Source organism: Rhipicephalus microplus, chromosome 6 (assembly GCF_043290135.1).
Source record: "Rhipicephalus microplus isolate Deutch F79 chromosome 6, USDA_Rmic, whole genome shotgun sequence".
Taxonomy (NCBI): Eukaryota; Metazoa; Arthropoda; class Arachnida; order Ixodida; family Ixodidae; genus Rhipicephalus; species Rhipicephalus microplus.
This window is the reverse complement of record NC_134705.1, coordinates 57,287,120-57,313,398: the sequence shown is the minus strand read 5'-3', so window position 1 is coordinate 57,313,398 and position 26,279 is coordinate 57,287,120. Positions and strand designations below refer to the sequence as shown.

Genomic DNA, 26,279 nt, shown 5'->3' with positions numbered 1-26,279 from the left:
GCTTATAATATTTATGAGAGATGTGAGGAATTAAGACACCGAAATATAAGTATAAATACATAGGTGATATGTGCACACATTTCTCTTAAACTCGCTGAACTCCTAGCTGGCCATGATAAACCATGCTTAGGATCATCAACATTGGGGCACGAAACCGCTCACTTGGAATGACGACTACATAGGTATTTTGAGAAGGCCCCGAGTATTGATTGGCTTTATCGTTGTGATGCTAAAGCGAAGAACCAAGGTGGTTGGCTAGATTCCTAACGGCAGAGTAAAAAATCCAACTGCCTCTTTTAGGGTAAAGTCAGCTGTAAAAAGGAATCAAACTCAAATGATTTCGAAGCCTAATTTGTTGCCTTCATAAGATGGTTATCTTATGAGGCATATCCATTTCGAATCCAAGATAAATACCCCACCCCCACCCCCTGCACAATAATGTCACACCAGGGAAAATGTGCTTGTTGTCGCACTATTACCCGCCTAAAATTTTTCAAAACACACAAAGAGTAAACCATTCGACAGGTGTCAAAAGAGTAAAACCGGCTTTTGCACCAACACTGTTGCAGTCTTGTAAAATAATAATAATAATAATAATAATAATAATAATAATAATAATAATAATAATAATAATAATAATAATAATACCCTTGTGGGTCTTCAGAGTCTTGAGAAACCAAATAACTCCCTAGAACTCACTAGATCTCAGCGAAGATCTTGGTGTAAACTGATTATGGCCATACCCTGAAAAATGCACAAGTGGTCTAGTGAATAACGTACTCGGGTGCTGACCCGCAGGTCACGGGATCGAATTCCGGCTGCGGCAGTGGCATTTCCGATGGAGGCCGAAACGTTGTAGGCCCGTGTGCTCAGATTTGGGTGCAGGTTAAAGAACCCTAGGTGGTCGAAATTTGCAGAACCCTCCACTATGGCGTCCCTCATAATCATATGGTGGTTTTGGGACGTTAAACCCCACATATCAATCAAATCAGTCCAAAATGCACAAGAACACGATAACAAGTGTCTTATTGACTCCATGAGAACTCTGTAAGGCGTCATTTTAAGAGAGTATATAGGACATGCGAATTCGTTTTTACGCAAGATCCACTTACAGCGCAAGTTGTGGCGAAGGCTCCACTGTCTGCTATGCTCGACATCTAGCCGTTCGCTATGTTCATAAAGAATCTTCAAATGTCGCGACACTGCTGCAACTATATTTAGATGTCACATTAAGGTTTCACTTGACGCATTACATGGGACCTGCAGTTGGCGACGAATGCTTGCAGAGTAGTCGTGGCTCTCAATACATCCCATGTGTCGCCAGCGTGGCAGCAATGTCCGCATAAGGAATACATCTTAATCTACGATTTCTTGGGTGAAGCTACTCTCTACGAAGCTATTATCTGCACGTCGAAGATTGTAGTTACTGCAGTTAGTTTTAACGAGGCCGCGCTTGGTAATCTCGAAAACACGTCGTTTAAGTTTTTCTTAGCGTTAGCGTTATCTATGAACGCTAGTTCAGTATGAAGAGCGTGTCACCTTTCCTGGATGTGTAGCCCTGTTGAACACGCTCACTCGAAACAAAAACCAATTGGGCACGTTAACACGCACTTTAGTGGTTTTCCTAATTTCCGTTTTGCATTTTTTCGAACGGAAGCCATATTCAAGTTTGTCAAATTTCACAAACGTGAAACCAAGTATTTTCTTGCATTGTTCTAAGAAAGAGCACGTGCGCTTTTTAGTACTTCGCTGCTAATAACCTGAGGGGAAAGTGGATGTTTTTCTTCCAGTAATGAAATGATTGAACAAGAATTACCGGTCGGAACCAATGAAGCTACATGGCGGCGCATCAAGATCGGTGGACGCGTAATTTCCCCGCCGAACGGCTTTGGTTTTGTGACACCGATCTCGAATATATTAAATATACATTGTATATGAAATATACCAATATATGACGTTCTACAACGTTGAAACGCTGTAATGATGCGGGCAGAAAAAAAGCTCTTGCCATGTAGATGTCTTTTTGATTTCGCACAGCGTCGTCTCGGTGATGTTTGCGAGAAAACTTTGTATTGGAGAATTGGAGTGATCCGGTGGTATAGTCATGAGTGTAGATCAAGAATTGTTCTTAGGCTTAAAACAAAAACATGTTGTAAGAATAAACCTTTCTATATAACACAACGCCGTGTAAATTGTACAATCAGTGTGGATGAAAACGAAGATGTTCTTTATTTTTAGTTCATGAGTAAATGACGTGACATTGCCAAATATCAGTTCAACGATAATATTTCCTCATACGAAGTATAGCTTTCGTAAAATAACTATTATTATTCAAATGTTCATATATAGTGCACTATTTAAAGAGACAAATGAAAAATAGCTGATAAGGTGAAGATTTCTGGAGGTGCCTGTGGAAGAAAATATTTAAGTGATACTATTCAACATCGAGCAACCCCTACCAGCGTCTTTGCTTAATATACGATCCAAACTTGGCACTAAATCGGAAACCACATTTTTTGAAGAAGTTTTCTGATGAACATCATTCAGGTGAAGTTTGAAGACATTTGGAAGGCTCCAATGTTACAAGCCTTCTTGCTCTCCAAAATGTTTTAGTAATTTCTTATTTTCAGTGTGGTGAGTCAACATAATTTTTTAAAAGTACAATTGAGATGGTCGCTGAAATCGCCAGGACGTTTCGCGTGGAATTAACCATCACTGATACAACGTTTCCATTTCACCCAACATACGTTGAGCTGTGACGTGCTTTTTTGCGTAGAAGGGACCTTGATACCACAAAAGTATAAAAAGGAACGTGTTATGACCTACTCATCCTACAGTGGAACGCAATACTAAGTTTCATTATTTTTAGCGCAGTCGGAATATTTATTTGTTATGCCTCTTGTCTACTGGTAAAATTATACACTGGATTCAGTGAAGACAGTCTATTCCTAAAATGTGAATAGCGTTGCCTGCTGGTTCTTCGAAAACGAGTGCTGAACAGGAGTTCATCGCCTGCAATGGAAAAAGACAGAAAATGTGATGTTAAACTTCAAATTAAACTGGCATGAAAACTTCATGTAATGTTGGCGGCAACATTTATATTTCTTTTGTTTCTAATTCCTGCGAGTCTACCAACGCAAGTACATAGCCTAGTGTTTTGTCAAAGCTGGACCACTATGCACTGTGGCCCCACGTAGTTTTTCTTGAACCAGCTGCGACTGCATCAGAGGAGTGAGAAAACTCGCTTAACAATAGTTTCCGATCCATATGTTCAGGTTTCACAGCAGGCGAGAGCAGCTGTCGGGATCTTTGTTGACTCGAGTAATGCGGCTTGCCTTTTGCGAAAGCACGTACTCCCGCGTGCGAGTAGCTGAGGGCTTCGGCGTCATGACAAGCCAGACCTATGATAAACTATTTTTAATTTTAATGCATGAGTATCACAATGCAAAATGTCATTATTGCTTATTTTCTGTTTCTTGTTAAGGCAGTCAGCAAAAGCAGTATTGTATAAGAGCAGAAACCTCCAGAAACTGGAGCAACCACATTTAAAAGTGCATTTAAAAGGCCAAAAAAAATTCTGAGGTGTTGAATGTGCATATTTGTTTAGAGAGATACTCGTCAACTGCAGCGATTTAGTAAATATTGACCACACTTTTTATATTAAAAAAAATTTAACACAGAGCTGGCTAAAGGTTCATTTTAAAAAATCAGAAATTGGAAAAACACAAGATATCAATAAATTTAGCGGGATGAGAGCCATTGAAGCAAACTTGTGTAATATCAATGAAGAGTACCTAATGCGTAAATAATATTTCCAACATGGTGATCTAGTGCACAGGGCTATTTAAAACGATACTTGCTCGCTTAATGGGAAACGATATACTGTTTACCGATATGTCACACAATATTATTGGACTGTAAGAAATTTAGGAGCACGTGAGTGTATTCTAGTACTCCTAGATGGGGAATACAAATAGTTTCAGTTCAATTGGCGCTGTTTAACGAATGTGCAAAAATGACTTTTTCCAACTGAGAGAAAGCAGATTCCAAGCATTCGTTAAAGAATAGGTTAACAAGAGAAGCAATAGTTTTTCTGCTGAATGTAATCTGTAAATATTGCTTGGTTTGTGATGGAGTGCCTCCCGGATCATCTTGATGATAATTATCTATCTACGACACACGGCAAACATCGCACCTAACAGCTCTGTTCTAAAGATACTATATGAAAGGAGCAGAGCAATAATTAACAATTTTTTTAGTTTTCATGTATTCAGGCAAATGTGCCATTGTCAAATTTGCACTGATATGGAATCTGTGGAGCAATATAAAAAGCTTTACGCACAGAAGTAGACATCGTTTTTACAAGGAGCTCGCCTGTTAGGCTTGTTCCTGTTTTTCTGGTGACAGCATATTGTGTACTGACAATACATTTGTTCAATGCCACAAATGTGAATAGGCGTTATAGAAGTAACACAAAGCCATTTCATGCCAAGCCACAGGAGCCGTCATGTACGCAAAATAACAAATCATAGTTTGCATCACTGCAGATTTTGCATTTCTGGCGTGATAAAATAAACATGGCTTTCGTGGACATCAATAAAAATGCATTCAGTGAAGCAAACCAAAATCACAAATAAGATACCCCGCGGTGACAAAGTGTGAGTAGTAAGATGTAGTATCAAAGATCTGTTATGCTTGTCTATGTGACGGCAGACTCATGCGCTGAATAAATTAAGCCTCACCTCTCCCATGATACAAAATACCGATGTGTAGCTCGTTGTGCCTTGTGCTTTGGCGCTGTTGTTGTGACTTGGCACCTAGAAAATGAAGTACGGGGAAAGCTCGTTAGTTCGAATTCAGGTAATTTGAACTAACACCCTAGTCCCAGTAGAGCCCTATATGTATCCTTAGGAGGTAAAACTGTCGATAAGTCAAGCTCGTCGGTATCACAACGGTAACCTTGAACTGGGGGCCTCTGGTTTTTATAAATCCTTGCAAATGGCAGCCCTCAGGCATCACAATGCGTTACAATAACCAGCCCATTTAAATTTAGTACTGATGCAAAACAATAAAACAGCGGCATTTCTGAGGGCATAACAATGCGGAAGCGGCGCTGGAGAGAGAGAGAGAGAAAACACTTTATTTAAAAATATATATCCACCAAATATGCGCGAGAGAACCCTAGTGCTTGCTGCTTATGGTGATCCCGGGGACCACCAGATTTCGTTGGGCAAGCTCTAAACGAGGATCATGAAGTCGCGTGTACACAAGCAAGTACAAATTACCTATCACTAATAAGTTTGATAGCCTTATATCTGCCTTCTAAATACGCGTAATTCGGAGCACACAGAGTGTAATATTTTCATACTGCTCACATGAATGCATCTAAGTTCTTGTTTTTAGAGTTGTGGTTGATGAGTTCAGATATATTGGGTAGAGCTCCATGAACCCAGTTTACGAAATTGGCTGCAACAAAGGTGTCGTAGCGTCTTGTTGGTTTTAATGAGTTAAGAGGTGTCTTCTTCTAAGTTCTGCTGATGCAATGAAGTGTGATGTCATCTCATTTTAGCGTGCCCGAATCATTCAGACTCCGCTTAATTTGAAGTGCCTTATAGTTCCTTTTGTACTTGAATTAATGAATTATTATTGTAGTTACACATTACATGTGGCATTCAAAATTATTTATTATAATAAATGGTGTCTGTACGTACACACGAAATAACAAAGTTCTGAGCTCTACTAGATAAATGCGCTGCGGCGAACTCTTTGCCACTATCTGTTTCACAAAAATGGACATTTTATTAGTCCCGCGCGTTGTGAATCTATGTGGAGAACTACCTACTTCGTAGAATATTGAATTCGCATTGGGAGACAAATTAAGCCTATGGTATTCATCGCTAATACTGGTTTAGTTGTATTTGGCAGTATAACGGTGAATGCGAAACCACTTCAACAGAGGTTCAGTTTTAGAGGGCACGAAAAACACTTGCTGCCGGACGCTTAATCATGTGGAAGTGATGCCAATGACTAGATGCTTTGATTGGCTTGAACATACCACGTAGCGTTCAAAACAATATCATACTTAATCTTCATTTTCGTATTTTATTCTGAAAGCAACCACAACATGAGGCTAGGAACCTTGTGCAGTGACTCTGTGGGACTTTTTAGGTATGTGTACAAAAGGTGCACAATGATTTGCAGTAGACAATAACGTGAACAGCACAGTGATATGCGAAAGACAAATTTTTCTATGTCGTAGTGTCTGCTTGTGAAGTTTTAAGATTGATAACTTCTGCTGTCGTGCAGCAGACATCCTCACTCATGCTGCGTTCATCTCACAGCTTGGTGCTACGCACTCTCCTGTGCTACAGAAGGCAGCCAAAAAAAACGTCATGGCACCCTTTAAAAAAAATATGCAATAAAACACACGCAATGCATCAAAGAACCAAAATTGTCTCAGATGTGCAACAGCTGAATGGAATTTTAAAAAAGGAGCATCGAGCAACGTGTTCAATCAAAGAAATACCTTATATTTTTCAGAAATGAGAAATCACGACTATCCGTGTCTTACTCGGACTCTCCGTCAGGGGTGATTGTTTAGCACGAGGGGGTAGCAGAGTTCGTAACACCTTCTTCTCAAGTGAGGTGGTTATGCTTGTTTTTACCGACGTGCCGTAGTCCTTTCTAGTGCCCACTTAGGAGGACACTGCCGACCAGTTCAAGTTTCCAGGTTTTGCCTGAATGTGCCCCGACTCCACAAAAAGGCGCTTTTGGAAACTGCACTCGAACTCGACCATGTTGGACTTCTCAATGGCAGGACAATGATTATTGAGCTCAATGTTCCCAGCCAGGGCACTTCTTTGTCAGTCGAACTTGTGGACGTCATTCGCGGCGGGTGCTATCGCAGCCTCTCTGAACAATTTTTCCCTTTTCTACGTGCAACGCACCACATTTCGTACGAGAGATGCAGTATACCTGTGATGTGACGTGCGCCCGAAAGAGCGGCCGTGCTTCGGCGTGAGGTGTAATAGCAGACGACGATGTCAGTTATGCTGGTACGAAATAGCGGCAACGCGTGCGACTGGTCAAGAGGGAGAAAAAAATTGGGGGACCCTTGAGCTTGGCTTTCAAGTGTGGAACGCGATAGCGAAAGCCAGCCCCTAGTGCGCCCTTTAACTGCTAAGTGCATACTTATTATTAGGTTTCGTCACACACACACACACACACACACACACACACACACACACACACACACACACACACACACACACACACACACACACACACACACACACACACACACACACACACACATATACACACACACACACACGCACACACACACACACACACACACCCACACGCACACACGCACACGCACGCACACGCACACGCACACACACACACACACACACACAGAGAGAGAGAGAGAGAGAGAGAGAGAGAGAGAGAGATTGTACCAGCGCGTGCGCGTGAATGGTACTACAGGTTTTTTATCTGAAGCGAGTGTCGCATGGCCCCCAAGATACGCACCACGCGCTTACCATCTCAGAGGCCAGCACACAATGCCTCACACATGTCAGCACATTATCTAGCGTTTGCTGTTTGATTGATCAACGCCTCTAGAAAGGCATATGTTTCCGCTTGATGGGCATAGTTGTCCATTTCTAGACCTGTTTAAAAGTTCTTGTGTGTTTTTAGCGCTGATGGCTGCACTATCCAGGCCTTTTTTGACGTAGTTTGATGGCCTCCTGACTGCGCCTACAAATCACCAAATGGGCTCGTTTTCGTCGTAACACGTGTCGAATAAAATGCGTTAAGGACAGTCCTTTCACTACAAGACATTTATGTAGCGTTTTTTTCTCGAAGCAGCTGCAAGTAATGTCGTGGCTTTTTGGTACGACACCTGCTTGCCACGCGAACAGTCCGGCTTCGATCCTCAGTGAAACCTAAATTTTCCTGTATTTTATTTGCTTCTTTCTCAGTTTTTTTCGCTCACAGAAGATTTTTCGCTCACAACCAACGGTGCCGACACCAATGGCGGAATTTCTGCGAGACGTGCTCTGCAACGCTATCGCGTAAAATCTACTCACAGGCGGACACGAGGAACATCAGAGAGGGCACTATTACTACGTCATCAACATAAAAGGAGAGTAGCCCAATCAACAGCTACCACAACGATTTCAGGAGCCAATGACTTGAAAACACGGCAATTTAGAAAGTCCCAATGAGAAGCCGACGAGTCCACCCGAGGAGTGCAACGCAATTGTCAACTGGGAGGGGGAATCTGTTCGGGAAGAAGTAGGGTTGAGGCAGTTCGCTAGCGTCACAGTCGTGGTTGGCCCCGAGTCCCTGGCAGAGGTCAAGAGTCGAAGTGGCCTGTGGCCTGCTTCGCTTGGCTTCAAGCTACGATGGTCCACGGAGTCATCGGGAAGCTGTCGCAGCCATCCTGTTCACAGTCGGGCGTTAGCCCGAGTGCTTGGCTTTGGCCCCTGGTCCGTGAGTCCGTGCGTCCGAGCCTACCATCGTCGGCCATGTCTTCGGCACCTTCCTGCTCCATCATGCCTTCATCTGACGGTCACGCTGCTCTTCGACTGATTCTTCTGATGAGGGCATCTCCATGCACGTATCAGCTCGCCGTAGACGTCTGCGACACTTTAGTATATTAGCAGTCTCCGGTGAGACTTTTGGTTTTGTTTGGACTAGACTTGTTTTTGCGACTACACACAGCTCTGTGCATAGGGTGCAAGATGTTTTGTTCAAATTACTGCTTGCTGTGTGTTTTGTGTTCCTGTGTTGCTTTGAATGGGCGAGGGAAAGAGAGAATAGCCTTACAATTTTTTTAGTGAGAGTATTGCAGTCACCGACGCAACGTGCTCGTACCTCTATAATTCCCAAAGAACGTCATCGCAATATCACTCCTTGTTCATCTTTTTCTGTGTTTTGAGAACGGGATATAGAAAAGTGAATATCTACGCTCGGCCGCTTTTTTTTATAGTACCAAGAAGGCAGACCCCCTCCCCCCACCATAAAAAGCTCAAGAATTGTATTACTGTATTTTTTGTGCGGATTGTATCTCGTCCAACGTGGGAGAGACAGAAACTTTTTCAGAGAGGCTGGGACAGCACCGCAATGACGTCCGCAAGTTTTGCCGACAAATGAGTGCACTGGCCGAGGGCAGCGAGGTCAACGATCACCGCATCGCTTTGACCACTCCCACGTCGTCAACTTCGAGGCCAGTTTTGACAAGCGGCTTTTCGAGGAGTATAGGGGTATTGAATTGAATGAAATTGTTTATTTTTTTGCAACACAAGAGATGGCCCTGGGGCTATGGCAAAAGGCAACATTTAAATGGCCTGACCAGGCCCCTAGCCCCACGCAGCACAATCACACAAGCAGCAGTTCAATACAAAACGCAAATAGCTTAGAAACTGTAATTCAAAAACCTTATACAATTTTATGTTCAACTATACAACAGTATCAGGCAAACCATACACTGTTTGTATTCATTTCCGGAACCTGTAGTCAAACTTTGTAAGTATAAGTATGCATAATAAAATAACTATTGTTACACACAAAAATAGTTGTTTACAGAGATTCAACACGAAAGCATTTTAACAAAAACACAAAAACACACTCGCACACAATAATAGAGCTACAAAAGAGGACACAAAAGAACATAAAATTTATTGCTCGAGTAGAAGCTGTTGAACATTTTTCCGGAAGGCTAGCAAAGAAGAGCAGCTGTGCATCACATCAAGTAAAGAAGGGCACATATTTAAAAGAGTTGGTATCTGCCATTCGAGCAGTGGTATGCCGTATCCTGTCCTAGTTTGATTTTTTTTAAATGAATTGTCTCTGATACTATAAAGCGGATCAGCATTAGTGTATAATGATAAAAATATTTCTGGGTCTGATTTCAAGTTCAGGAAGGCTGTTTCGGCTAGGCGTTAATTATATATGTCCTTAACAGTCAATATGTAGCTATATATCAAATAGGAAGAAACATGTTGTCGACTTGATAAGTTGTGAATGAATCTTAAACCACGTTTTTGCATTAGATAAAGAACATGAACGTTTGTTTTTGACGTAGCGCCCCTCACTAGTATATAATACTGCAGCCTTGTGTGAACAGTACAATGGTAAAGTTGTCGTTTTATGTTCTCGGGCAACAACATACGAAGTTTGTATAGGGTGCCAATTGTTTGGGCTACACTACGTTTTACTTAATTTACATGATACGTCCACCGAAGGGATTCGTGAAAATAGACACCAAGAAATTTACATTCTGAAACCTGTTGTAGCGCTTCTGATTCGAACGATATGGCATTTAGACGTTGGACCGCCTTATTTAAAGCAGAGAGGATGACAGATTTTGCTTATTGTGTATTTAAAAGTAGCTGATTTGCACTTAACCACTGCGATAAATTTTGGAGGTAGAGATTTGCATCAGGTACGATGACTGTTAGATCTTTTGAAGAGAAAAACACATTTGGGTCGTCAGCGTATAACACGATTTCAGGAGTCTCAGGAATGTTGACAATATCATTATTATAAAGAAGAAATAGTATCTGTCCTAATATAAACCCTTGTGGGACACCAAAAGCGAGATATCGAGCCTCTGATAAAACGGTATTATATACAAAAAACTGTACTCTATTTGAGAGATGACTCTGCAGTAGCTTATACACCGTGCCACGTATTCCGTAAAATGGGAGCTTTCTGAAAAGAATATGATGCTTGATTGAATCAAAAGCTTTTTTTAAAATCAACAAAAATACCAATTGTATAGAGGCGGTTTTCTTTGTTGAAAAGAATTTTTTCTTTAATGTTAACTAAAACTCATCCTGATGAATACTTTTTGAAACCCATATTGTTTAGGAGATAACAGTTGATAATTTTACGTGAATAGTCATTCGGGCGTTAATTACTTTTTCAGCGATCTTTGAAAAAAGCGGAAGGATAGATATTAACCTGTATTTAGAAATATTGCTAACCACGCCTCTCTTGTATAAGACACTTATTTTGGCGATTTTCATTTGGTCTAGAAACGTACTAGTTTCTAAGATTAAGTTACATAAATGAGAAAGCACATAACAAATTAGATCAGAGACTGCCTTAATAGGTGCCACTTTGATACCATCTAAACCACAAGCACATATATTTTTAAGTTCATGTATCAAATCACTGATTTCGATAGGAGTTGTAGGGCAAAGAAACATTGTTTGCTGCAGACTCGGAGGCATGTACTTTTCGACTTCGTCGTTGTTCTTTCTTTGTAAGCCCGGGCGAACGAGCGCATCGAGGCACGCTAGACACAACTGCCATCTGGCAGTTATCTTCGAAAAACGAAGACGTGGTCCCCGCGGAGAAAGATGCGCGCCAGTCTCGGAGTTGATAAGGTGTAGAACGCAAAGCGATGGGCAGGTGCCATCACCGTGACTTCGTAGCTAAGCGTTGGAAACACCTTTTTGAGCAGCGCGTAGCACTGTCAGCGCAGCGCTATTAAACGCTACACTTCTTAGGGTTACTTGTGTGTGCCTCTGCTAGTATAAAGGCAGACATACAAAACATCGAAGCGTTATATTAGCGCCTCAGATATGCGCAATAATTGCTTTTTAATTGACAATCGCACAACTATGAACGCTAAACCTTGAGCAATATTGGTGGGCGTTGCGGATAGGGTTGGCCGTTAGGTGCCGTTGGAGGTATCATTAGGGCGGACAAACAGACAAGTGTACAGACAAATGTACAGACAGACAGACAGACAGACAGACAGACAGACAGACAGACAGACAGACAGACAGACAGACAGACAGACAGACGGACAGACCAAACGTTTTCCGTCAAAGGCCCCAAGAAAGACTATCGTCTTTAAAAGGGTAAATTTAGATATATTAGCATATTGTGTCATACACGAACACCGTATAACCAAGTCATTATGTTTTATTCTGCCAGTTGCACATTATACACAGCGTAAGCGGTTTTTTTAAACAAGCGTGTCTTTAAAGAAGGAGTTGTTAAGCGAAAGTGATGAGTAAACTTTTATTGCGAGGAACCTACACAATATTACAATACACGCATTGTAATAGTACAAACGTGACAAAGAAACATTTTTTGCGAAAGAGGTTGTGTTTTTAAAAAAGGCGGCCAAGGCTTGTTGCTTATGTAGTCGCCGAGTAGAAAAGCAGGTGCAAATTATAAATCTTTACGTGGATATTTGTAATAGAATATGTTTAATATTCATATCAGTGATCAGCTTGAAAGTTTGGAGCAACAGGATAAATTCGGCAGAAACGAGGCGGTAATAACGTCTTTGCATTTGAAGATTGGACCTGTGACGTGTGCTCAGAGAAGGTTAAAAATCACATTGATGCAAAGAATTGCTATTTCATGTTTTCCTACGAACATCAACGTATGAATACATTCGCAACTGAACAAAAGCTAAGTCCTGGAAAGCCAACTGCGTGTCTCCTAGTAACTTTTATTGCATTACATAAGGAATGCAAAGACGCTGTGAGGAGTTTTATAGGAAATATTTCAGGGCCAGTAACAAATACTCTAAAAATAAGATGAATTGAGGGAACTTACTTGGTGAGAGGAACAGGTTAGTGGAACGAGGTCAAAGCTGAGCAAATACCGGACCCCTTCCTGATAGGTACCCTGAACAAAAATATTACATTATCTTCACACTGAGAGCTACCTGCAATAAGCGTATATGTTTAGCAAAGTTGTCTGTCACAGCACGACATTGTTTTGACTCAGAAATGAGACATTTCAGCCATATATAAAAGATAACGTTCCGCTAACGCATCAAAAAATAACATGCGGATTACCATAATGCACTATTTTCTGGTAGTGGCCTACAGAAACTGTAAACTACGGCAAAATCTTGGTTAAACGAACTCCACCAAACCGACATATAAATGAGCTTTACATAAACGAGAAGAGTACAATGTTTTCGCATTGTTTGCTCATTGATTTAAAAAATGAGTTATGATTTAAAAGTATTTTACAGTAAATCACGACCATAGCATGTGAACAGTTATACGTTTTTGTGTAATGTTTCACAAAAGCTACAGGTTGATGGTGCACATGTATATGGCATGAAATTTAGTGGCGTGGTCAGTTCATTTACAAAAATGAATAAGATGCTATGTGCGTGTTAAGCTAGCCCAATAACTGTACTCCTCACTTGTTCTTTCCTGTTTAAGCTTATAGGCTTATTAGAAGGGGGGAACCGATATTCAAGCACTGCCATCATTACGTCTGCTGCTCCTTTGCTTAACTTTTCAATTGAGTATAGAGGGTCTTCCATAACGTTGATTCACTACCTTGTCGTTAACATTAGAACCTCTTAAGAAGCAATCGTCAGAATTCAGCTGTTAGAACAAAAGTTCAGCAACACTGAGGCATTTTAAATCCGGTACGTCAGCCGGGGCAAAGGATGCCGTTTAAGTCACACACCAATAATAATACAGAAAAATAGGGAAGGTAACATGGCATGCAGACCATCGAGTAACAATGGTTGGATAAATTAGGAAGCTTTATTAAGAGTCCTTAAAGACGTCACTAGAGTGCAGTGGACTCCTTCAACGTTCGGACAAGCAGGCTAAACCTGATGGCCGCACACAGCTGATCTCCTTTGTTGGGGCTTCTCATGAAGGCACACCACTTCGGGTTGGATCACCACCCAGTAAAAGCGGCAATTGCTGAAGCATGCGCTCTAATTGAGCTACCTACCCGAATCTGGAACGCGAGCTGCTAGTGTAAATATACTGACAAAGTATGAAATAAAGCAAAATTTTCAGATCAATTGCACGGCAGGAGTCTAAACGTCATTGCCTGGGTTCTGTGTACAAACTAATTGTTAATGACATGTGTGCCATACTGTTCATGAAGTAGTCAGAAATTGTAAAAAAACTGATAAATTAGGCATTCACGTTAGAACACAAATATTGTTAAGGATGGAGGACCAAGCCTAAATGGTTTTGTCCTCAAAGACATATATCGACACTTGTTTACTTAGTGAAATAAAACTAAATTTCAAGATCTGCATTTTATTGACATTGAAGTATGCATTATTGTTCCATAAAGGCAACAAAAGTGGCAGATATGACACCTTGTAAGAACCAGTTTAATGCGAAGCAGTCGGCAAGTACTTGTATATTCGGCAACTTTTTATTAAGCCGGGCGTCACAAGCTGAATGGACGTCTTTTTTGAAGCGTGGACATCGTAGGCCTTTCAGGAAGGTCGACTAATTCGCGTTTAAAGGGTAACCTATGACCTGATGTAAAGTCAGCACTAACGTGAAGACGAATACGACAGTACAATTAAAAGGAAGTGCAATTTACGATGCGAATATATGAAGAGCAGACGTAAAATTTGTTAGCGTATTTTTCAGATGTTGGGCAACTCTTCGATATATCTTGGTGAATCATATGACTACACATGTAATGTTTATTGGAGTAGTATATAAATGAAGTCAAAACTAGAACCACAATTGTCGTTAATCAGACAAGATACTGGTGTCATAGAAGTAGCTATGTACTCTTCATTGCTTTCTTTAAAACTTGAAGGGCAGCCCTCCAGCTTTTATTGACGTTGCATCGGCACTACGCTTGCATGGGGCGTTTTGATTTTCAAAGCAGTTTAAAGGCCTAGGGTCGCTCTGTGGTAGAGTACCTGACTGCCGCGCAGGATGCTTGGGCTAGATTCTTACTCCGATCCTGATTTATATAATTTGCACACATCTGGTCAGCGTCACTGACAAACTTTCTTTACAACCTAAACACATGTCTGGGGAAGAGCACTTGACAACGTACGTAACGGGGAGGAGCGTAGTCGATTTTTTAGATGAGGGGGGCAATTGTTGAAGGCCTGAAGAAGTCCCATATTTTTATAATTTGTCCTCTGTAAACACCCTCTTCAATCCAAGTTTCGGGGATCCCCCGAAACTTGAATTTTAAGCTCGTAATTATGGTCATCCCCCTTGATCACGAGCCTGATGACCGGATTTTTGTGTTCGTCATGTCATGACCAGGGAGTAATATTCGTCAAACCTTCTTAACCTCCTATACCAATTTGGTCCACAAGTTGCGAAGGAAGTGATCACGAAAGCACCCGCACATGGCGGCTATATAGAAGGAGAAAATGAAACCACGCGTATTCCTTGTTATGATTCACCGAAGGCGCCGCTGTGTAAAAGGAGAGCGTAATATAGCAGTAATAAAGCTGTCCTCACTTTATTATCGCACGTTCTGTGGGCAGCTATCTCGCTAAGGGTCAAGTTTCACCCACTTGGTTAGATAAATGGATAGGCTCAAGGATAGTAACGCTCAAAGTGCCTGCAGTTCGCGGTGAAATTCTTCGAGTATAATACCTAATTGTACAACTGAACCGACCCTGGTATACAAAAGGGTTCACTTCACTTGTTGTAAGAGTAAGGTTTTTATTATGAATAATCATTTCATATTAGATCTGGCATATACTTCTGTGTTACAGATAGGATGACATATCCCATGCTGCTTTGCGCCCTCTATACGTACACTGTTCTAACCCTTTCGGCCCTGGCGGTGTCAATTGACACCACCGCACAAATTTTCCCATAGTATCCCGGAAACGTAACCAATACTGCTCATTCTTGGGGGAATAGTTCTTCAATGACCTCCACTGCAATTGACACCAATATTGAGGCACGTTTGTGGAGGTAGCAGCCACAAAGAAGAAGAAGCGTGACCGAGGTCTTCCGTGAAGCCGAGGCGCGTAAGTTGAGGCGGGTAAGCGCCATTTTCGGGACGACGTACCGAAGCTGTTTCAGTGAGTATTAAGCTGTAAAGTAAGACGTTGGTTTCCATTTTGTGTGCACCATTGATTGGCAGAAAAAATAAGCCACTTTTTTCATTTTCCAATCACAGGGCCCTAATTACCTAGTTTTATGCCACGTTAATTAATCCGAAAATACTTGTACCAGTGGCTTAATTTTTTGTTTGTGGTATTCTGAGGTCCTAACTACGAGAAAAACGCGCACAAAAAGTGTATCTGACTAAAATAAAAAATCCAGGGCTGAAAGGGCTAAGCTTCTGTATGCTTGGTGAGTCAAACGTAGCGTGAAATCTACGTTCCTTAAGGCGCCGAAGTTTGAAGACGACGAAGTTGAGAGCGCAGCCAACCCTACCCTCGATCTTCTATTTTTCCTTGTTTTGTGCTATTTTCCGTCGTTTTCGCAAAGTTGTCTGTGGCATCAAGAAGAGTTTACCCTTACCGGGCCCATTCCGAGAAGACGCGACTGAAAGAAGGGTCTGATTTCTGAACTTCGGCCGTGGCCCAGCCATGCAAGCGACCGGGACAGACGCCTGATCCATCCCACACGCCGTCGAAACGACTAGATCAACGAACAGGCGGACGTAACTGTGGCGAAACCAATGAACCTACAGCCGACGACGACGCATCCACATTAGTGGGACTCGACAAGAAGGTAGACGATTGGTCAGACATGGAGGACGACAACTTCAAGATGGTAAGCCACCGCAAAAGCAGAACTGTGGGTATTCAGGTGATTAGATCACCTGTAAAAAGCCAAAAAGACTTAAGGCAGGTGAACCCTATTGCTTTACATTCTGCGGTGACGTCAGTCATTGACGCTGAGCCAGTTCGGTGTTATTTCACTGCTCAAGGTTCGCTACTGCTTGACGTGGCCACTGAAGATCAAGTGAACGCGCTTTTCAAATGTGGCAAGCTGTGTGGTGTAGAAGTTAGTGCTCGTCTACCTAATGCCTACCTGCGAAACACCTGCTTGATCAGAGGTGTCCCAAAGTGGTACACAGAGGCGGATCTTCTCGGATACATGAAGCCCCAAGGTGTGATTCACGTCAGGAGGATTGTTAGAAGAGAAGTTTCTTCTACGAATGAGACCCACGGGCGCGGTTGTACTTGCGTTTACTCCAAACACCGAGCGACCTGTGACTATTAACCTTGGTTTCACTCGACATGAAACCACTGAATACACGGAGCCACCGCCGAGGTGCTTTAAATTTCAACGTTTTGGTCACGTGGCGAAATTCTGCAAAGGAGAGCTCCGATGTAAATGCTGCGGCGGTCCACATGACTTCGAAACTCAAGGCGGACATTAAATGCGCAAACTGCAATAGTGACCATCCCGCCAGTTATAGTGGGTGCCCATTCCGAGTGAGTGCGCTGCATAGACGAAAAGCCTTTCTTACGGGGCCTAAACCAACTGAACCAACTACTGCCCGGCCAGTTGCTGAATCACCTGAGGATTTTCCTCCATTGTTGAAAGAAACAATATCAACTAGTACAAAGAATGTACGTGAGGTGCAATCAGAAGAATGCTTCCTGAAAACATTAGGCAATGCGAGTCAAGCAAAACAAGGAGCCATGCCAAATGAGTCTACTCACAACATTTCTACACAAGCTACCTATACCAGAGTACTGAGACAAGAATTTGAGCAGAAGACAAAGGGACATAAGGGAAAAATCCACGACACTGCGAAGATTGTTTGAGTTCTGTTTGCCGCTCTACATTCACACCTAGCGACAATGCCAACAGGTACTGCGAAGACCATGCTGCAGGCCATGCTGACTCTAGAATCAGTGCTGCTTGGTTGTTTTGGGCACAACCAGCAGTAGGATTCCGAAGGACAAGCCTCAGTGCACGTTAAATCGCCGAAAAGTGCCTTTCATAATGCAGTGCAATTGTGCAGGTATTGTTTCTCGCATGAATGAACTACACCTGTTTTTGAGAGAGTATGAAATTCTGATCTTGGCGCTGTTGGACGCCGGATTACCGAAAGAAAGATCAATCACTGGATACGTCACTCACAACCCCCCCCCCCATATCAACTTTCCCAAATGGAAGTGCTGCTTTGAATATACGAAGAGAGATACCACACGTAGCACTCAATGTGTCGGACTTGTGCACAGATGTTATAGAAGTTTGTGCGATGAGGGCACAAATAGGAAACCACAAAGTCAGCATTGCATCGATGTATGCGTCTCTTCGCAAGAAAATTTCGATCAAAAAGTTTTTGGAAGACCTGTGTCATCGCTGCCCAGCTCCGCGCATCATTTTGTGATTTCAATGCGCATCACACGTCATGGGGGGACAAGAGTTCGGATGCACGTGGACGTTGTCTGGAAAAGACTGTTGATAAGCGAGACTTATGCATTGCGAATGATGGCAATGTAACATTCTTTAGGCCTCCAGCTTGTACAAGTATTATTGACTTGACGCTGCATTCAAGTGACGTTCAACTCACGTGTTGCACAGCTCCGGACAGATCGGGCAGTGATCATTTCCCTATATTGATCAATGTTGCTGGCTACCATTTGACGGCAACTAAATCCTGCAAAGTGACTGATTGGGGTCGCTACCGAGAGCATCTAGATCACCGATTGGGGGATATGTTTCTGGATATGCTGGCGAGCAAAGCGACTGCAACCACTATGTTTAAGCTACCTGCACATTTTTCAGCCCCGTACTTAAAGCTCCGTAATTTGTGTGCGGCCAGAAGAAGGGCAGAGAAAAGGCTTATGCGAAGAGGTGGTGAACCTGCCAGCAAAACTCAGTTCAACAGACTAAATGCAGCAATACGGCGATACAGCAACAAACTTCAGAAGAAACAATGGGCAACGTTTTGTGAGAGTTTAAGTGTATTTACTCCACTGTCAAGGATATCGCGAGTGGTAAATAGGGTCGGAATCACACCGGAGCCTTTGAGGCCGTTTATTGCCCTCGCGTTATTCAAAGATACATCAATGCCCTCTCTAGCCGAAGAGTTTGCTGACGTGTACGTATTAAAAGGGAAAGTGAACCACCTTACAAACTTCCGCCTCATTCTACATCCGCCATCGACGCACCTTTCACGTGCGGGAACTTACGTCAGCCATAAGTTGTCTCTGTCGACGCTGTGCTCCTGGACCTGACGGAATTACAAACCAAATGATCTCAAATCTGCCTTTAGAACTGAAGAGAAGGCTTCTGATTCATTTCAACTATTTTTGGGAGTCGGTAAACATTCCTCAAGCCTGGAAAATGGCTTGGGTCGTGCCAGTGCTGAAGCCAGGTAAAAACAGAACAGAACTGGCATCATACAGACCAGTATCACTAACTTCGTGAGTAGCGAAGCTTATGGAGAAGCTGGCCTGTGTTCGGCTGACATCGTAGATGGAAAATCACAAGGTCCTTCCAGCATGTATGACTGGGTTTCGGCAATGGTTGAATGCACAGGTCATCTTGGACTTGGTGAGTCACATAGAACACCAACAAGCATACGGCTTTTCAATTCTGGCAATATTCCTGGACGTTTCAAAAGCATACGACTACGTGTACCAAGGTGCGATAATTAGTGGTCTTGCATCTATGGGAATAACGGGGCACCTTTTACGCTTTGTTCATGTGTTTCTTAGTGATCGTTCGATGCAGGTGAAGCTAGGGACAGTGCTCAGTAGCTCAAGGAAAATCACCAGAGGAGTACCACAGGGCAGTGTCCTGTCTCCAATGTTGTTCAATGTGGTTATGGCTGGTTTACCTAATGGTCTCAAGACTGTGAGCAAGGCAGTGCAAATATAAATTTATGCCGACGACATATGCATATAGCTGTTTGGATATCAGCATAAGCGATTAAAAATGATTGGCCAAAGAGTTCTACTCTCCACACAAACCTATGTTGAATCTATTGGACTAACAATATCAGCTCAAAAGTCTCAATTCATGCTATATTTAGGTATGCGAAGACAAGAAACAAGGTTGAAAATATTACTTCCTAATGCATCAATTAAACAAGTTAAATACATCAGATTCCTTGGAGTCACACTTGACACCAGGATGAATTGGCGACGGGCAGTAAAAAAGTCATTGTTAGTGCTGTCACCTCGTGTAAACATTCTTCGAAGAATGGCAGGAACAAACTGGGGAAGCCACCCAACATCAATGATAAAGTTACACGAGGCATTAATTGTCAATCGTGTAGTTTTCCAATTGCCTCTGATCTCTCCGAGTGAGTCACAGTACGAATGGCTGAAACAACTTGATCGTAAAGGCCTCAGAGTTGCTTTGGGAGTGCCAAAGTTTGCAGCGAGCATAAAGGTGCTTCTTGAAGCTCGTCTTTCGCCGTCACGTCTTCTCGCCTCTCAACCACTGCTGACACAGCTTTGCCGACTTGGCGAATCGAGCCCAGGACGAGCACTACTCAGTCGCCTTCGGCGACGCATGGAATCGCGAGCTTTCGTGGCCCTCAACACCCTTCGCCATTTTATCATTGATTTTCCCAAACAAAGACAACTTCGACAAGACCCACCTTGGTCACATGAGGATGTCGACTGTCAGGTTACGTTTCCGCGGTTGTACAGCAAGCGTTCCACAACCACAGCAGAAGTATGTTCTTTGGTACTTGAGTATATTGAAGAAATTTACGCCGATCATTTGAAAATTTTCACCGATGGATAAGTCGGAATAGTGCGTGGAGCAAGCGCTGCAACGTTTGTGATCCCGTCTCTAAAGGCGTCCTGGGCAGCGCGACTCGAGTGCATTGTTTCATCGACAGCATGTGAAAGCGTGGCAATTCAAGCAGCCCTGAAGAAACTGAAGCTTTGTAGTCAGCAACAAGTCGTGCTGTTTTCGGACAGTAAGCGCGCTTTGCAGCGGCTAAAACATGGATTGATTTTGGATCGATGCACTCAAAGATCACTGCGAATCCTTAAAGACCTGCGTGACATTGGTATAAGCATTAAGTTTCAATGGATTCAATCACATGTGGGTATAGCGGCTGACAGACTTGCCCGGAATGCTCTGGAGCTTAAACAAACGAAGAAGGCTCCCAAAGACAATCAGCGTATCTTACGAGAGGCTGTCAATAAGCATGTTTACTCGTTATGGCTGACGCCTCACCAGTCACGTGTGACACAAGGGCTATCAAGGGAAGAGGCCTGCTTGCTTCATCGCATCCGAACGGGATCAGCGCGTACACCAGCATGGCTCCACAAGATCAGACTCTCCGTGACCCCTGGTGCTTGAAGAGCAAGCAAAACGGTGATATACAACACTATTTGCTTAAATGTCGTGAGCTTAAGAAGGAACGGCAAGGTTTATTTGAGGAACTGCAACAGTTAGGCTCGCCATGTGTCAGCGTGACGGATATTGTGTTTCCGCGTGGTTCCTCAATCTTCAGGAAACAGGTGTCACGACTTGTTTTGAAATTTTCGATGGCTACGGACCTCGCATGTGACTGGTGATAAGTGACAATTATGTTTGGGGCATAGTGCAGCGAGATAGAGTACCGGAACACTGCAAGTGGAATAGCACAAAGGCCGCCGTCTTATGCAGGATTACGTCGCGCTATGCACGATCTTTATTTTAAAAGCCTGCTCGTGCTTAGTTAAAAAACAAAAGACATTAGCTACAATTAGCAAAGAGAAAACCGGGCGGGGCTATTGCCTGCAAATTATGCAAGGCTAGATCCGCCAGCTTCCTTCAACATCCTCAACATCTCAAACTCAACCTCTTCTTAAGGCGCGTTTACCTTGAATGAAACACCAATGCTTGATTTAGGCAAAAGTGCAAGCGCTCATAAAATGAGTATTTTGAAGGTGTTGAGCTTATGGAAGTTCGTAAAGCTTATACTTAAGGCAGTGCACTGAACTACACAGTACATAGAATACCTTCGCACGGGAGTTGGTTCACTGGCAAAAGCACAGACAGACAGACAAACAAAGAACTTTATTGGGTCCTGAGAAATGCTACTCCTTTAGAGCAACGTCGCGGGCCGCTCCCACGTAGAAACGCAAAGGTCTAGCCTTACCGCCGCATCGTGGGCTGCCTAGACAGCCCGTAGTTGTGGGAGCAACTCTGAACATCGTAGGGCAGAGTCCCAACCTTCTTCTGTTAGCCGACTTGGGCCCCGTAACGAGGAGCACTGCCAGAGCATATGTGCTAAGTTGTTGTCCTCACGCCAATCAGGATATGTAGAGTCAAACGCCTCTGAGGAGACTATGCTGAGGAAAATTAGGCTTGGATAGGACCTGGCCAGGAGCATCCTAAACGTGATGGCCTGAGGTCCAGAAAGCTTGTTGTGCGGAGGAACAAATGACCACCTACTCAACTCGAAACCACAGATTGATTTCTATGAATAAATTCTTTTGACAACGTATTAGCATTGAATAAGTACTTATAGGGGTGTGTGAAAAATACAATCTGCCAAAATAAATTCATGACGAACACAGAGCGCGATAGCTGTCATAGTAATTGTGGTGTAGCTAAAAACAAAATAACCACCACCTATAAAAAATGATGGTTTGTTAGGTGGTATTTCGCTACCCAAAACGAGGCCGGCTGTGAGACATGTCGGTGTAGATGGTTGTGGAAATTTATGAGCGCTGCGGTTTTTCCAGTGTGTGGTGAAATTGCAGTCTGCACAGTAATTTAGCATTTCGTGGCCATCAAAATGTGACCCCCATGGCCAGTACATAAACTACTACTCTCCGGTCGACAACGATGTACCGTAGCCACTGCGCATCCACGGTGGCTCATTATGCAACAGTGAATCGTCGCCTAGCTGAGTGGCCGCCTTTTCACGAACTTTCTTACTTACCGAATACATTTTTAACGGTTTCGTGCTGTTCCGTAGAGTGCAATATAGCGAGCACTGAATAATTTACAAGGTCAGAGTCACAACCCGCATGTCACAGGAAAACGTCCTGTACTCCACCTCTTCTAATAGAAGCACTGAGGCAATAAACCAATATTTTTTAAAATAAAAAGCCTGCTTTACGTCATGAATGAACTCTACCGGCTAAAAACAGGTCCTCTACCACCACTCTTACATATATTCAACGAGATGTCTCACGTGTGGTTAAAAAAGTATGAGATTAATACGGGCCTGGTCCATATCTTGACTTTCTAGCTGCTTATTGAAGTAGACTGCTGGTGCACTTAGGCATCGGGTTTGAGAGGTAGTTCTTCATTAAGCCCAAAACACACGCATGCTGCCAGAGCGCGAGCAGAAGCGCGTTAGCGCGAACACCATTGGCGCCTCACATGAAGAATTTCGGTTCTCACCTATAAATTACGCCCGCAGGCACCCGTGATCGTGAGCGTACTCATAGATGCTTTACGTTGTGTTGTACAAAATTACAGATCATTCATCATAAAACTTAGGAAACCAATTTTTGTACATCTATTTATTGTTATATAGATGCTAAAGTAATTTATTTATTTATTTATTTATTTGCAATACTGTCGACTCCAATGTTGGAGTCATTACAGAGGGCCCATTGCAGGTAGTATACATTCATGAAGAACAAACAATAACATTCCAACTGACATACATAAGCCTCACCCAGTACCTTCTGGCCTGCTACAGTGCGCCGTGCAAAAAAGAAAAAGAAAAGAGGAAAATAGCAAAGGTATGTGAAGCATTGAAGCACTACTATAGATTACGCATGGTTTCTAACACTGCGGTGAATGTGGATAGTGTGTCGGCATTAGTAGCATTTGCATTGGAAGTGAAATAAGAAGTGAAAATTTTTACCTGACGTATAATATTGTTGTGTTCGGAAGCCGCAGCAGCATTGGCATGCCAAGTGCAATGGCGTCTGCTTTCCGCGCTTTTTTTTCCGCTTTCGCGAGGTTTCTAGTGCCTTGTCTGTCTGTGTCGGTGCCAGGAACAGCCATGCCGCACTAGCGCATTTGCCAAGCTCCAAACGCCTTCGTAAGCGCCATTTCAATGTCCGTATCACATCGCCGCAATCATTCGCGTACGGAGAGCGTTCAGCCGGTGCTTGCTCTGTCTGCGCATGCACAGCCTTCCGAGTGCATACCGCATGTGCTCGGTCAGTGTACGCAAAGCGTACGTGTGGTATGGGCTTTAAGTTCTGCACGTTATGGTGGTGATAGCACTACGTAGTGGCGTCATTTACAGAGCGCGGCAACAGCTAAGTCTCTCTAACCTCCCTCTCTCGTTTGCTATCCTAACGTACGTCCTTCATCCCACTTGTCATGCCATGTACAGCATACCAAACGTATTCTTGCAATTGAAATACACGCTGCCCCATTGTACGGCAGTTACACTTAATTGTGAGTTCTGAACATCATAATAACGCGTTGCTTTTGGTGGGTCAAAAACAATGCACGACTACTTTCACGTTCCCTTATTACCCTCCCCCACCTGCCTGGGCTATGCTAACCGGGGCATCGCTTCTTCGTAAACCTTCTCGTCGGATCCTTACCTCTTTTTCGACACATCGTCAAAATTATCAGCAGTGAGCTCGCATGGGTTCAAGAATACAAATATCTTCTGATTAGACAAACGAAACTCTTGTGAATTCAGGTGAAGAATCATGGATGTGTTCCATGAAGATGGTAGCATTGCATCGCATCTACTTATTGTGTAAAAAAACTAGTTACGGAAAATCCCACGTGTTCGGTAGTCCCTTTCCTATGAAGCTGCTAGTTTGAAAATGTTCATGCAGCGGTATTATTGGAGTGAAGTGAAACGTACCATAGCGTTGCTATCCGCGAAATCATTTTTGGTTCTGACGTTCACTTGAGGTGACAGAGTATGCCTGAGCGCGCAACAAAGTAGACTTAGGGTAGTAAAACATTTCGTGCTGGGGCTGCGTTTTCTTATAAATGTTCTACAGAATAGTCACCGAGATTCAAAAGGTGAGGAAGCAACCTTGTGCTGATTATAGTTAATATAACTTGGAATACAAGAACTTCATTTGAGTAACTCTGTTCAGAACATATTGACGCGAAAAATGGCGAAAAAGACATACACCGGACAGAATGTTCTCCTTAAAAGTATGACGTACCTGTGTTGCGACTTGATGTAGTCGCACAGCAACCCCAGGAATGCCACCCGCGTTTGGTTGACGAGTCAATGCGTAGTGCGCAAGCTGTAAGAACTTAGGATTGCTGAAAGGATCATGAATTCTCCAGCCCGCATTAGCAACTGTAGAAAAAGATTTAGTGACTGCCAAAAGTGCAAGGGCGAACATCAACAAAGTCTTCATCTTTCACTATGGAGCTGTGAGTTCACCTACTGAATGATTACGTGCTCAGTAAGAGAGCTTAAGCAATGCTAAAAGGACATACCTATTTTTTTTTCTTAAACCAAACGAAGCATGCGATGTGTTCGACAAATAATGGGGCTTTGTGAATTTGGCTGTAGCCCTTAGACAGTGTACTTTACTGTATATGCTCAACTGCACGTGTTGGAAACTTTTTGGGGTGGGACATTTCAGAGTCCATGTTTCGTAGCCACAGTATTGTGTAGCGAACAATTGCTGCTAACAATAGGATAGCTGCGGTCGCCAGAGACTGCATAAGCAACGAACCAAGTGCCGTGAAAAACCTCATGCGTTGTTTTGGTGGAGAGCGATGGAAATATTTTTGTTGAAAGTGCTTTTAACGAAGACGCTAACTTATTCGCACAAATTTCTCTCCTCGGACCTCTGGGTAGTTTTCTTCGCGAAAATACACCAATCCGCAGCATTCGACCAGAATTCACGTTGCGGCTCAAAAATTTGGAAGCATAGCTAGTGGAACACACTGGCATGAAGTATTTCTGATTTCACTGTATCGCTCGCTGTGTTTGAGGCATTAACTTAATTTTTTTAGCGCGAAAGCATTTTCTGCCACAGCCCAGCTAAACATCCCAGAGGTATTTCTATCACAACAACGTATCAGTGATACACGAATTGCGAAGAAAAATTGAAAATTGTATCTGATCCACTTGACCTTGCAGCCGAAACCACAACAATAGGTGTGGATCCACGACAGGCGCACAACGCTACCGACGGTCATTCACGAGGCTTTACAAGTGCGCTTCACATCTATAACACCTTCTCCTTTTCACAATGACCTTTACTGGTGACACTGCCTGGAATCGGTTAATTGAGGTAGCACATCATGACACTAACGAGATGCGACAGTGAGTGCTTTGGTATATTTAGCTTTCGCCCCAATGACAGACAAGCCAGCGAAAGCTGAAGGTTTTCTCACGTTGAATATTCACGCTACGAAGTCTGGCTATGGCGTTGCTGAAGCATTTTGTGGTATAAGCATGATCATAGGCATTGATCTTGTAATAAAGACCGCCCCTTAGCATTTCTCTCGTGTTAGGAAAACACCTTGAATGACTGCATATTGCGTTGTAGTGTTGAAGACCTGCTAATGGTATCCTTGCGTGGGATGTAGCTGTGCTATTTCTAGTCCTACTATAACTACTCCCACTACCACAAGAGCCAAATCAATATATGT

At 43.0% G+C, this 26,279-nt stretch overlaps 1 protein-coding gene across 2 annotated transcripts; it reads right to left on the bottom strand.

The window, feature by feature from the left end:
- Positions 1-2,204: 2,204 nt before the first annotated feature.
- Positions 2,205-25,168, bottom strand: LOC119167639 (mialostatin). Of its 2 annotated transcripts, XM_037419147.2 has the most exons (4): positions 24,830-25,153; positions 12,592-12,663; positions 4,743-4,817; positions 2,205-3,012 (listed from the first exon to the last, which is right to left on the bottom strand). In XM_037419147.2, exons 1-4 carry the CDS (start codon positions 25,028-25,030, stop codon positions 2,929-2,931), a joined length of 432 nt encoding a protein of 143 aa, XP_037275044.2. In that variant the 5' UTR covers positions 25,031-25,153; the 3' UTR covers positions 2,205-2,928. The 2 variants fall into 2 exon arrangements, with proteins under 2 accessions (XP_037275044.2, XP_037275045.2); XM_037419148.2 differs by lacking the exon at positions 12,592-12,663 and having other exon boundaries at positions 24,830-25,168.
- Between the last annotated feature and the right edge of the window lie 1,111 nt (positions 25,169-26,279).

Excerpts from the sequence above, each read along its gene's own strand:
- LOC119167639 (XM_037419147.2), bottom strand. The coding sequence starts at position 25,030 with ATGAAGACTTTGTTGATGTTCGCCCTTGCACTTTTGGCAGTCACTAAA. Across the intron at positions 4,818-12,591 it reads TAACCTGTTCCTCTCACCAA|GTGCCAAGTCACAACAACAG; the intron begins GTAAGTTCCCTC and ends TTCATTTTCTAG. Across the intron at positions 3,013-4,742 it reads TATTTTGTATCATGGGAGAG|GCGATGAACTCCTGTTCAGC; the intron begins GTGAGGCTTAAT and ends TTTCCATTGCAG.